The sequence below is a fragment of the Schistocerca gregaria genome, chromosome 10 (genome assembly GCF_023897955.1).
Source record: "Schistocerca gregaria isolate iqSchGreg1 chromosome 10, iqSchGreg1.2, whole genome shotgun sequence".
NCBI lineage: Eukaryota > Metazoa > Arthropoda > Insecta > Orthoptera > Acrididae > Schistocerca > Schistocerca gregaria.
In genome coordinates, this window is record NC_064929.1 from 144,873,481 (window position 1) to 144,887,302 (window position 13,822).

At 38.5% G+C, this 13,822-nt stretch overlaps 1 protein-coding gene across 1 annotated transcript; it reads left to right on the forward strand.

Moving 5' to 3' along the window:
• Positions 1-432: 432 nt before the first annotated feature.
• LOC126293280 (ATP synthase subunit beta, mitochondrial) lies at positions 433-6,574 on the forward strand. The gene is made up of 11 exons (XM_049986402.1): positions 433-920; positions 1,799-1,984; positions 2,211-2,345; positions 2,999-3,160; positions 3,362-3,546; positions 3,631-3,789; positions 4,543-4,665; positions 4,794-5,006; positions 5,512-5,691; positions 5,786-5,909; positions 6,256-6,574. The coding sequence occupies exons 1-10, from the start codon at positions 806-808 to the stop codon at positions 5,900-5,902; spliced, it is 1,575 nt and encodes a 524-aa protein (XP_049842359.1). The 5' UTR covers positions 433-805; the 3' UTR covers positions 5,903-5,909; positions 6,256-6,574.
• The last annotated feature ends 7,248 nt before the right edge of the window (positions 6,575-13,822 follow it).

Sequence of the window (13,822 nt, forward strand, 5' to 3'; positions counted from 1 at the left end):
AAATAATAAGAATGGACAGAGGAGAAGGGGAAGATCTAGTAGTTCGTCAGTGGAAACTGTAATTCACTTAAAGAAGAAAATTGGGTCAATAGCACTAGTGGTTGTGTTATTTTTCAAGCAATAGATTAGTTGGACGTACAAGGTCTTTTACTCATAAGGGATGCGAATATTCTGCAAAGTCGATCGTTTCAATGACAAAAAGCCTAGTAATCATCACCTCGGCAATAAGTAATTACGTTATTTTCGATGTATAGAAAGGAAACTGTCTTGTGCAGACATAATTACTCTTTGTTTTCAAGTTATTTGAAATAGATCTTAGTTTGGGTTCTAACCTACCCCTTCCTGTCTTGCTGACGAAGTATAATATTTAGATATTTCAATATCGAAAGATATCGAAAGCTCAAAAAGGTGGTTGCAAAAGTTATTTAATATGAGTATATGTCACATCATAGTGAACTTAACTATTGAAAGAATATAAGTCGCGTGAATCTATTCTCATTTCACCGCAGAAATTCCAATTTAGGATTACAAAGATTTGATCTTAGTGAAAAATCGATACTGTATCCGTTACGTAATACAATGAGATTCAAGCGCATATTTGTTAATATCGTAAATTGTATTTATTCACAATCAGTAGATGATATGAAATGATATTTTTGTTTATAGTTTACAATTCTATGTTTAAAAGAAGCAGGTTGAACTGTAATAAAAAACGAAAGACTATTGCCCATCACGTTTGACCCTACGCCCTTGCTTCCGCGATCAATCCACTTGTCCCTTCCTCTCGGATGGGCTCTGTCTCAAGATGGCGAGCGTAGTGAGAGCGACTGCTGGCTTACTCAAGGGTTTTAAACCCTCTTTCCTTGCAAATAAACTTCAAAATGATTCCGTTAATGCATTATCAGCTTTATCTACAAATAGTAAGTAAAGTTTGTGTTTAATCGTGCTTGAAGTTCGTTTCTGAATGAGTATAATTATAGGCTGTGCGGTAATGGGAGTACCTTGCGGGTAACGGGCAGATCTAAGTGTGTGTCGAAATATGTGGTTCTTTCCTTACATTATTTTAACGATCGAGAGTCTATATTTGTAGGTTTTTCACATTGCGTTAATGTCGACTTGTAATTTTGGTAGCAAATCACTTATATTTGCAGTGAGTCAATATGTACCGGGTCTTTTTGTGATTTTATTACGTGAAAGCCAGGTTTTTCTTCATTGACCAGTACAGACAGTGGTCGCAGGAGAGCGGAAAATTTAATTGCAGTGAAGTTTTTTGTTTTGTCACGGTTTCTATCATGTTCATAAGCACTATTTCGTACATACGTTCCGCGGAAGGAATTAGCCTCCATCGAGGGGAAAAAGATTTTACTTGGCGGGTAGTGACGGTGGTTTTTTAACGAAAGAAAAACAGGTTTACGACAGTACTTTAGGCTCTGAAACACGCTAAAGGCGATTTTTTTGTCTAGTAATTATCTTATTATGAGAAAGTATTCGAACAGAAGGGGCAGTGTAAAGGACCGCAGCCATTCTGAACATATTTATAGATCACCTGTAGATCAAACTTATAGTTATAATTTTTTGTGGATAAAACTGACCAGTTGAGACCTGTTTCAGATGACACAAAAAGTTGTATATGCCCCATTTCAGGCGGAGGGTTCAATATTTATGTAAACATGTGGAAACCTGTTCATAAAGATAATCACTCTTAATTTATTACATGCTGTACATTTAATTCACCGTACTTTGCCATTATTTTCCCATTCTGTGCCCCCTCAATAAATATAACGAAATTTTCCAACAGGCCAGCAGCGCCGATGGGCAGCAACTCAGCCCAAAGCGAAATCTGCAGGTGCTCAAGGGAAGGTAGTGGCGGTAATCGGAGCCGTTGTGGATGTACAGTTTGAAGATAGTCTGCCACCCATCCTAAATGCCTTGGAAGTGCAGAACAGAACACCAAGGCTGGTGCTGGAGGTGGCACAGCATCTTGGTATGTTATTAGGAACAGTGTTTTAACATCACCTCTAGAGTAAAATTAGTTTTGTCATTGAAATGTCACAGGCTGACTACTTCTGTCAACTTTGTGGGTTTTAGCTGATAAGATATGTTATTTCTTTGTGCTAACTTTTATTGTAATGAATTGTAAGGCATATTTGATGTAGATGTAGCTTTGACATGTGCTGTTATAATGTTACAAATGTTTTCATCTGAAATAGGTGAGAACACAGTACGAACAATTGCCATGGATGGTACTGAGGGTCTTGTGAGAGGCCAGGCTGTGCTGGACTCAGGTTCCCCCATTCGTATTCCTGTAGGTGCAGAAACCTTGGGCCGAATTATCAATGTCATTGGTAAGTTTTCTAAATATTGAAATGGATATTTTATGTGGTTAATTCACCTGACCCCTTCCTAAGTCATACTTTTGGCATGTTACTGTAGAAGACTAAAATTGATACCATTGTAGCATGTGTGAGAGTAAAGGGAATGGTGCAAAGTTCAGTTATGCCTTGGCATTGATTGGTGCCATTTTAAAAATACCTCCCAGTGAACTAAGCTGTTCATGTAGCATGTAACAAACTTATTGCAGCTACTAATATGAATGCAAGTGGTAATTTTGTTTTAGCACATACATGTTATGCCTGTCAAGATGACTTAGTAATCATAACTTGTGGTGCAAAAGAGGCAATAACTTAATATCCTTGAATGGTAATTTTTAAAGAAACTTTGGAAACATTTACTGCTAAATATATGTAATTTTTGTGAAAGATGAGGTTATTAGTTAAATTTTTATTTTTGATTCTGTAAGAGTTTGAAAATCTGTTTGAGGCACTGCTTAAATATTGAAAAACTATGTTTGGTAGGTTTGATGACTTAATTCTGAGTACAGTTAATTTTTTAATTGTAATTGCTTACATTTTGTGTTAACATTGATAATAGAAAAAGTGATAAAGGATATTCCTGAGAACTAAAAAATGTGAAATTTTACTAAATACTTGAATTGTAGGAGAACCCATTGATGAAAGGGGGCCCATAAACACTGACAAGTATGCTGCCATCCATGCTGATGCCCCTGAATTTGTGGACATGAGTGTAGAACAAGAGATCCTGGTTACTGGCATCAAAGTGGTGGACCTACTTGCTCCATATGCAAAGGGTGGAAAGATTGGTAAGACTTAGTAATAGCCATAATATTGCTGTCTTGTTCAAGAAAGCTAGGGCCAAAGAGTTGATTTATACTTTAATCCTCATTTCATTTGCAAAGTGCTGTTAAATAATTGTACAGCTTAGACCAAGAAAACTGATTGTAGCAGTTGAAAGGGTTTTCCTGGATGAAATGGACTTAATTCAATTCATATATTGTGTTTAGGTCTGTTTGGTGGTGCTGGTGTAGGCAAAACTGTGTTGATTATGGAGCTGATTAATAATGTTGCCAAGGCCCATGGTGGTTATTCAGTGTTTGCCGGTGTTGGTGAACGAACGCGTGAGGGTAATGACTTGTATCATGAAATGATTGAGTCTGGTGTCATCTCACTGAAGGACAAGACCTCAAAGGTAAAATACACCTGTACAGTTTTAACCACCTGAAACATTTTTTTCTGATGCTGAGCAAGTAATTCAATTTTGTTTCTCTGACAGGTAGCGCTGGTGTATGGGCAAATGAATGAACCACCTGGTGCCCGTGCTCGAGTTGCGCTGACTGGACTGACTGTGGCAGAATACTTCAGAGACCAGGAGGGACAGGATGTGCTGCTTTTCATTGACAACATTTTCAGATTCACCCAGGCTGGATCAGAGGTAAGAACATAAAGGGTATTTGTGCCATAATAGTTTCGAAGACGACAAATTTTCTCATTTGTTGTAAAGCCAGACTTTGATTCATGAAGTAAAAATTATGTGGGTGATAAAAATAAGGTGTAGACGTATTACTTCATCAGCCTTAACTACATTGAGGCTGGCGTGTCCACAAAAAATTCGAAAAAGTGTATGTAACTTACCTTAAATCATCCCTTATCAGTAGTCACAGTAATGGTAGGAAAGCAATATGGTTTGAAAAGTAATGTGCAGTGAGTAGTGTGGGAATATTTTCTGCCACATTCAGTGATTGAAATTGATGAAATTTCACACAGACCACTTAATCTCATTTGTTTCAATAATTTCCTTAAAGTTACTGTTTGGGTGCAATAATGAAACAAATTTTCTCGTATTTAGAACACATGAGGTGTAGAATGTTTTGGAAGCAGAAATTATATGGAGTATGTATCAAATAATTCATTGCTATCTGGAATGAAATGTGAATATTTTGTGTACTCTTGACATTGTAAACCACTTCCTTCTTGTTGATAGCTACCACTGTAAACTTGGTTTATGGGATACTTGTATTCAAAACTAGTTCAGTGAGTAATTTCGTTTATCAGAGTTGATGCTGCTATTATTGAAATAGAAGCATCTAAAATGTGCCATCTGATTAAGTTCTATCTTCTAGAAATTGATGTGAATTATTAGCTACTTGTAATAATAAACTGTATCGTAAACAATGTTTCTCTCCAGGTATCTGCCCTGTTGGGTCGTATCCCCTCTGCTGTAGGTTACCAGCCCACACTGGCCACTGACATGGGTACCATGCAGGAAAGAATCACAACCACAAAGAAGGGGTCAATTACCTCAGTACAGGTATGCCTCCCTAAAGGCTCATTCTTCATAACTATTTTTGATTTTTGCTTTGTTACAAATTATAACATAGCTCAATTTCAAAATAAAGGCTTGTTAGGTCAGATTTAATCTGGTACTTTGATTTTCAGGCCATTTATGTGCCAGCTGATGACTTGACTGACCCTGCTCCTGCCACCACATTTGCTCACTTGGACGCCACGACTGTATTGTCGCGTGCTATTGCTGAGCTGGGCATCTATCCTGCTGTGGATCCCTTGGACTCCACCTCCCGAATTATGGACCCTAACATCATTGGTCAGGAACACTACAATGTTGCTCGAGGAGTACAAAAGATATTGCAGGTAAATATTTTAGAAATAGTTTTCCAGTTTAGTTTTATTTGAAATCTTGAGTCATTAGAATGCTATGTCATTTGAAATTTAAAATATACTTGATCATTTGGAGGAATTTTGTGATTCAGTGTTCAGTCACACACATTGTCCCACAGGCCCACATTAGGACCTTAAAAGTTCTGGAATGTGTAATAAAATTATCCATATAACACATTCAATAAAAACAGCTAGTGTTACTTTTACAGGTCTTAAGTGGTGGTCCTCTTTGCTGTGATCAACAACAAAAGTTATCAAACAAAGCAGTTTTGTAATACTTCTTTTACATTTGTGACATGTTAACAAAATGTACAGGTTGATTAATTTTTACGTAGCTGGCCTGCAAAGTACATTAGTGGAAGCTCGCAGATGCAAATCTGCAGAGCTTGTAGTAAGTCTGCATAATTTGCCATTTTGTAGACTAAAACCAGCTTTTTTCTTATTTAGTGCGCAAGTAACGAATGGTTTAATTTCTTAGGACTACAAATCTCTGCAAGATATTATTGCTATCCTGGGTATGGATGAGTTGTCTGAGGAGGACAAACTGACTGTGGCTCGAGCCAGGAAAATCCAGAGGTTCCTGTCGCAACCTTTCCAGGTGGCTGAGGTCTTCACTGGCCATGCAGGAAAACTCGTCCCTCTTGAGGAAACCATCAAGGTAATTCAGACATTTAGAAACGTGTGACCTGAAGATTTGGTGATAAAAATTCATAATTATCATAAACTTACTCTTTGTATTTTGCGTGTTGCAGGGTTTCAAGCAGATCTTGAATGGTGAATATGACCACTTACCCGAGGTAGCATTCTATATGGTGGGGCCCATCGAAGAGGTTGTTCAGAAGGCTGAGAAGCTTGCAGAATCGTCGTAGTTAAATAGTACGTGTCACTAAATTATTGTATGCATTTCGTTATCAATAAAGGTTCCACATTTATGGCTCCCATTTGGATTCATGGAAATAGCTGCCCACACAACCCTGCAAACTTTCCTGTTTCTTAATAAATTTAGGTGATAGTAATCACTGTGCAATTTTTGTTACATATTTTTTCATGATTTTCAAAGCATTTGTAGTGAGGTATTAACAAATATTGATTAGATACGTTGATTAAAATTACTTGGTGATTGATTTTCCATAGCACCTGCAGTGCTGTTAGATTCATGTCTGTTAGGATTTAAGGATATTTATAAATTGCCTTACATATTCTCTGTAATTTGTGTTGCCAGGTGATTCGTGATGTGTAAGAAGAATCGAACAACTGTGGATTGTCCAGTGTGACTATCTGATTTTTTATGTAATGTGTTCATTACCCTGTTGTGATGCATCACTCCATGCCGCTGTTAGAAGTAATTTCAGTGCATTTTGGCTAGTCAGCTGAAGAAAAATTCCGGTTTGCCCATTTTGTAGTCTGTGTATGTATATATTTATGTTGTAAACATTGATGAAAAAGACTATAAAATGGTATGGTTCAGTATTTGTACTTGTTGAACATTACAGCTGTTTTCATAGAATAACTGTATCAGTTAATAAATAACTTGCTTAAAATCTGGTTTGTAATATTGTTCAGCCAGAAAGGTTAGTTTGTAGTGCACTTCGCTATGTTATAAAATTAAGCTGTTCGCTCCATTCTTATTGATAGTAGAATTACGAAAGCATACAAATTTTAAATTTTGGTAGCAGGTGTTATCTTGAAATCAGAAGAGTGATAAAAATATTTAAAGTTGGCCAACATGGTCCAGAGTAGTGTTACAGGTGGGTTAAAACAGCAGTCTAGGTTGCAGTGAAATTTTGTTGATGGGTTTTGACTTCATGTAGAAGTAAGCTTCAGAATTAGCACCATTTTTCTGTTGGTGGCTCCTCTGGTGCTTCTAAACTGCTCCAGCAGCTTAAGACTTCATTGCTGCATGAGCATCAGAGGAACTTCCAGTAGCAGCCAAATCATTCTGAAATTGATTTAGACATGAAGTCAAAACTGGTCATTAATAAAATATGGTAACAGTTTAGACTTTAACCCAAAAAGATTACACTGATGTGTATTAAAACTTAATGTGATAGGTAATGCACAGTTCAGTTAGTTTCAAATTGCTGGAGGTCAGAAATACAAAGGTCGAGGGGAAATGCAAGTTGCAGAAAAGAAAAAAAAGGAATGGAATTGAAGGTGTGGATTGTGTGAAATCTGCCTGTAAATGATTTTTCTTGCAGTTTAGATGTTGCTCATTTCAACCATTTCATAACCAGCCTATCATAATGGTTGAACTTCATATATGAAGTCCATCCAGTTAGTATCACATTTCAATACATCATGTTAACAAACTGACCCGGGCATTTGAAAATTGATAGCCTTTAATTTACCTATAGACTTATTCTTAAAGTGACAATATACTCTAAAGGTGTTTCAGTTTTATCCCATGCACTAAATTAAATTTGTCTAAGACATTTGTACACTTCTGGACTTCATAAAGGGTTTTGAATTGATCATCAGAAGTAAAGATGAAGTGCCAATTAGTGAGATTGAAGCAGTTGGTGTGCTGCAGTTGTGTTCAAAGATGATTGTAGTATTATGTGGAAAACATCAGTGCATACTGGTTAGTAGGAATTCAAGCAAATGCTGCCTTAAGTGTTTCTTCAAGAGTTCAAATTTTTTTGATAGACTTCCAAACCATAAGTATTCTTTAGGTGCTGTATTTCCATTTTGATAATATATTTTATGGAGCAGTTGTCACAAACAGAAAACTAATATCTGCCCATAAACTTGCCGCCCCCCCCCCCCACTAAAAATTTATACTTGTAATAGTGTTGCACTTGGAGTACATGTGAAAACGTTAGGGACTCTGAAACAAGGAGGCACAAATAAGTTCCCCCATGGATGGTCAAAGGTGTCGTAGGGAAACATCTTCCTAAACATGAACAAGAAAGAGAGATAGTGGTAAGTATATGGTGACATTTGTGGAACACTATTAGCACACTGACTGGTCTGGTGATGAAACATCAATAACTGTGTGGTAGTCAACTTGTTAAAATGGCATGAGCATGTGTAAAATAGGGCATATGTTAGGGGGAATAATTTGGCAACAGGAATAGGCTGTTACCTGACACGGGTGGATGTTAGATTCCTTATAACTGAGCAGTTAAAAGGGTGTCATTGCTGCACTAGATAGTCTCAACTGGTTTTATACCATACACCTTGTTTCCTCACTTTTAGCAGTCTGGTGTACTTTACAACAAACATCAACAACAATGTTCTGCTTACTCTTTTCTGCCCGTTTCTCTCCCCCCCCCCCCCCCTTCCTCCTCCTTTCCCTTCAATGATACTTTGTCACAGATAAACTATACCTGAGTCATGGCCATCCACGTAATTTTTTTTTCTGGCTCATGGTAAGATGAAAAGCAGCCATTTTTTAGTACAAATGATAGTGTTTTGAAACGGGTTGTGCCCTAAGTTTGAAGATTGACAGTTACCCACTTCGTATTCTTTCAAGTAGATTACTTTGGTGCCTAAATGAGTTTCATTTATATTTGCAAAGTATATCTTTTTATGTTAAAGAAATATAGTGGCCTCATTTTTATTCAATGATCTGTAATTACATCCTCATATGATTAAATCCAGGGCATTCTAAAAGTTAACACATGAACAGCTTTGTGACCACAACAGATGAAAGTCATGCCATGTGCCCATCAGCAGCCACACGCTCCACTGTTTGTAGTACAGTACACAGTCTAGTACTGTGCATTAAGTTGTAATTTGTGACTTTACACCAATGTACTGTTAATTAGGTACAATCTTGTTCAGGTTTGTGAATTTTGTTTCTTGCAACTTTAAACACCTTCGAAAGATATACTGAACAGAGTGGAGTGTTCGGCCACTGGGGGGGGGGGGGGGGGGGGGGGGAGGGGGGGCGGCGGCGGCACGTGCTAGTGTGCGTGAACTTCTGCTGCCTGCCAGCAGTTGCCATGTTAAAGGTATAAAATGTGTTCGTTCTTCCATAATATTATATAAAAACAGAAAATCAAAAATCTGAAATAAGAAATGAGTCAAAGGTGGATGAAATTGTGCTGAATATCAACAAAAATGTCACGTTAACACCCTTCAAGGTGAAGAAACATGGGGTAAACTTTTAAGAAAGAAAGTTTTGATGACTATAACATTAAGATTATAAACACAAATTTGTTCACATTATTGAATTTATTACATAAGATTCAAACTTTTCAGTATCAATGTATAATTAAACAAGTATATTGAAGATTAGATTGTTGTGGGGTGGTTAGGTCAAGTTTAGTGCAGGACCCATATAAAAGGTGGAGAATGTGGGGAAACCTCCCTCAACCATCTTCACATTAACCGGTACAACAAAATTTGAGCAGCATGAAGTGGGAGATATTATTTTGCGTGAAGAGTTTGACAGCACTGAAAGACCTAAGTCGAAACAAGGCCCCCGGAGTAGACAACATTCCATTAGAACTACTGACAGCCTTGGGAGAGCCAGTCCTGACAAAACTCTACCATCTGGTGAGCAAGATGTATGAGACAGGCGAAATACCCTCAGACTTAAAAGAAGAATATAATAATCCCAATCCCAAAGAAAGCTGGTGTTGACATGTGAAAATTACCGAACTATCAGTTTAATAAGTCACAGCTGCAAAATACTAACGCGAATTCTTTACAGATGAAAGGAAAAACTGGTAGAAGCCAACCTCGGGGAAGATCAGTTTGGATTCCGTAGAAATATTGGAACATGAGAGGCAATACTGACCTTATGACTTATGTTAGAAGAAAGGAGAGGCAAACCTATGTTTATAGCATTTGTAGACTTAGAGAAAGCTTTTGACAATGTTGATTGGAATAATCTCTTTACAATTTGTACAGGAAGCAGATGGTAGTCATAAGAGTCAAGGGGTATGAAAGGGAAGCAGTGGTTGGGGAGTGAGGCAGGGTTGTAGCCTATCCCCGATGTTATTTAATCTGTATATTGAACAAGCAATAGAGGAAACAAAAGAAATCTGTAAAATCTATGGAGAAGAAATAAAAACTTTGAGCTTCGCCCATGACATTGTAATTCTGTCAGAGACAGCGAAGGACTTGGAAGAGCAGTTGAATGGAATGGACAGTGTCTTAAGAGGAGTATATAAGATTAACATCAACAAAAGCAAAACGAGGCTATGGAATGTAGTCCAATTAAATCGGATGATACTAAGGGAATTAGATTAGGAAATGAGAACCTTAAAGTAGCAAAGGAGTTTTGCTATTTGGGGAGCAAAATAACGATGATGGTCGAAGTAAAGGATAAAATGCAGACTGGGAATGGCAAGGAAAGCATTTCTGGGAAAGAGAAATTTGTTAACATTGAGTATAGATTTAAGTGTTCGGAAGTCGTTTCTGAAAGTATTTGTATGGAGTGTAACCATGTATGGAAGTGAAACATGGACAATAGATAGTTTAGACAAGAAGAGAATAGCTTTCAAAATGTGGTGCTACAGAAGAATGCTGAAGATTAGATGGGTAGGTCACATAACTAATGAGGTATTTAATAGAATTGGGGAGAAGGAGAGTTTGTGGCACAACTTGACAAAAAGGAGGGACCAGTTAGTAGGACTTGTTCTGAGGCATCAAGGGATCACAAATTTAGCATTGGAGGGTAAAAACTGTAGAGGGAGACCAAGAGATGAATACACTATGCAGATTCAGAAGGATGTAAGATGCAGTAGGTACTGGGAGATGAAGATTGCACAGGATAGAGTAGCATGGAGAGCTGCATCAAACCAGTCTCAGGACTGAAGACCACAACAGGCCTGAACAAAGCTGACCATTTCTTAAGTATAGATGTACACACTTGCAGTGTAGCATGGTTGTTCTTAAGTGTCTTATTAGACCTGTGTTGTACAGTTAAATATATAAAACTGGCTTGCCATAAGGGATTTCCTTGAATGCATCAAGGGGGAAGGTTGTCCTTACAGTAATTTGGAGGGATGATGGGCACATACGCTGCTGTCCTGTTTATGATGTGTTGGTCGGAATCAGTGGTAATCTATGCATTAGGATTTGTAGTGTCCTTTCAGTGGCTTGGTAAGGGCTGAATTGAGAAGCAACAGAGAAAGATTGAAGATATTTCAGCAATGTTCTATGAAAGTTTGCACCTACCTTGACTGCAGAGAAGTGTTGAAAGAATCAGCGTAGTTTCCTGTGAACAGTGTGATAACTAAGAAAAAGACATAACAGTGATGGTTAAAGCTGTAGTTTAATGGAGTTGCAGGCAATGACTGCTGGGAATTTAGGAGAATTCTGTAATGGATGAAAGGATGTCTGCAGCCTGGTTTCAGGAGGGGGCACAATGAGGTGTAAGTTTTCAGGAACTTCCTCACACCCATGAGTACCTGATACCAGTAAAGTTCTATTGTAGAAGAAAGCTTTCTTCACCTTTACCAATGGTGGCTGAAGACTTCGGGCATAAGAAGTCACCCTCACTCTGCCAATGCCTTGTCATAAAGGGCGGAGGAGTGGACAGAGGTTCAAGGCATTCTCTTGCCTTTGGGGTGGAGAACTCCACCTAAAGGCAAAAGAATCAGCAATCACAAACAGCATGGGGATACAAAAGGCAATGAAAACAACTACATTAAAGACATGTCCTGTAGTTCAGTGTCATGATGCTCTGTCCTTTCGCAAAAGATTCCAGAATGGTCTCCATTTGGATCTCTGGGAGGGGACTGCGAAGAGGGAGGTCACCACGAGAAAAAGATTGAATAACCAAAGGAAGGATAACATTCTAAGTCTCAGTGTGGAATGCTAGAAGTCTGAACGAGGTAGGGAAGCTAGAAAAATCTGAAAAGGGGTAGACTCAGAAGCGGTGGTATACTTGAAAAAGGTTGCGACATATGGGAAGATTTCACCTAGATTACATCATGGTCAAAGAGAGATTCCAAAATCAAATATTCGATTGTAGGACAGAAATAGACTCAGATCTTAATGCAGTAGTGATGAAGAGTAGGCTGAAGTTTGAGACTAGTCAGTAAGAATCAGTATGCAAAGAAGTGGATACCGAAGTGCCAAGGAAAGGAGGAGATGCTTGAAGTTCTGTAAGACTATAAATACTGCGATGAAGGATGGCTTAGTACACAGTTCAATTGAAGAAGAATGGACATTTCTGAGAAGGGCTGTCACGGAAGCTGGAAACAAAAACATATGTACAAAGAAGGTAACTGAAGAAACCATGGGAACAAGAAATACTTCAGTTGATCAATGAGAAAAAATACAAAAATGTTCAGCAAAATTCAGGAATACAAAAATAGAAGTCAGTCAGGAATGAAATAAACAGGAAATGAAAGGGAAGCTAAGGTGAAATGACTGCATGAAAAATGTGAAGAAATCAAAAAAATGTTCGTCAGAAGGATTAACTCAGGATATAGGAAAGTTAAAATAATCTTGGATGAAATTAAAAGTAAGAGTGGTAATAATAAGAGTACAGTGGGAATTCCAGTGTTAAATTCAGAGCAGAGAGCGGATAGGTGGAAAGAGAATCAGAATTGAAAAGAGCTTTGGATGACTTAAAATGTCAAAGGAAGTAGAAGGAATTGATAACATTCCATCAGAATTTCTAAAATTGTTGGGGGAAGTGGCAACAAAACGACTGGAAGATCAAGAATGAAGTGCTTGTATTAAAAAGGGTGTACGGATTGTAGTCTTTCATCCCAACAGTTCAATCTATACATCGAAGACACAGTGATGGCAGTAAAAGAAACATTCAGAAGTAGGATTAAAATTCTAGTACCTCCCGCCGCGGAAGTCGAACACGCTCCAGAACAAATTGATGTGGCCAGCCCATAGAGGGCTCCGCATCCGCGGAGGTCTTTGCGTGCAGCGAGGGCACCACTACTACACCACATGCAGACCACAGCCAATAGCTGCTCCCTCCGGTTTCGTATATAGGGGCCCACTCTACCATAGTGGAGTCAGTCTGGTACTCTCTCTGGATTTCGACTCTATCTCGGCGGTACTGTGTTCTGGTCGTTGCTCATTGTTGACATTTGCCTGGCTCTGTTCCGAGTATATTTACTGTTGGTGTTTGGTGTTGTGGTTTCTACAAGCCTCCGTTGTTCATCTCTTCCTTGTTGTGTCGGTTGTCATTGGTCTGTCGTCTGACTCGTCCTTGTGTTTACCCGGTGGTGTGTGCTCCACCGCCGGCAGTTTCCCCTCCTGGCGGCTCCGATCTGCAGCCCAAGGCGTTCCTGCGGTTGGTTTTGGTTACTACAAAAATTAAAGGTGAAAGGATGTCAATGGTGAGATTTGCTGATGACATTGCTATCCTTGGTGAAAGTGAAGAATTACAGGATGGATTCAATGGAATGAACAGTGTAATGAGTACAGAATATGAATTGAGAGGAAATCAAAGAGAGTAATGAGAAGTGGCAGAATTGAGAGCAGCAAGAAACTTAACAGCAGAATTTGTAATCGTGGAGTAGGTGGAGTTAAGAAATTCTGCTACCGAGGCAGCAAAATAACCCATTACGGATGGAGCAAGGAGGACGTAAAAAGGACATTCCTGGCCAAGAAAAGTGTACTAGCATTAAACATAGGCCTTAGTTTGAGGATGAAATTTCTAAGAATGTACATTTGGAGCCCAGCATTGTATGGTAGTGAAATGTGGACAGTGGGAAAACCAAAACAGAAGAGAATTGAAGCATGTGAGATGTGGTAGTACAGACGAATGTTGAAAATTAGGTGGACTGATAAAGTAATGAATGAGGAAGTTCTCTACAGAACTGGCAAGGCAGGAATGCATGAAAAGCCCTGATTGTAAGGGA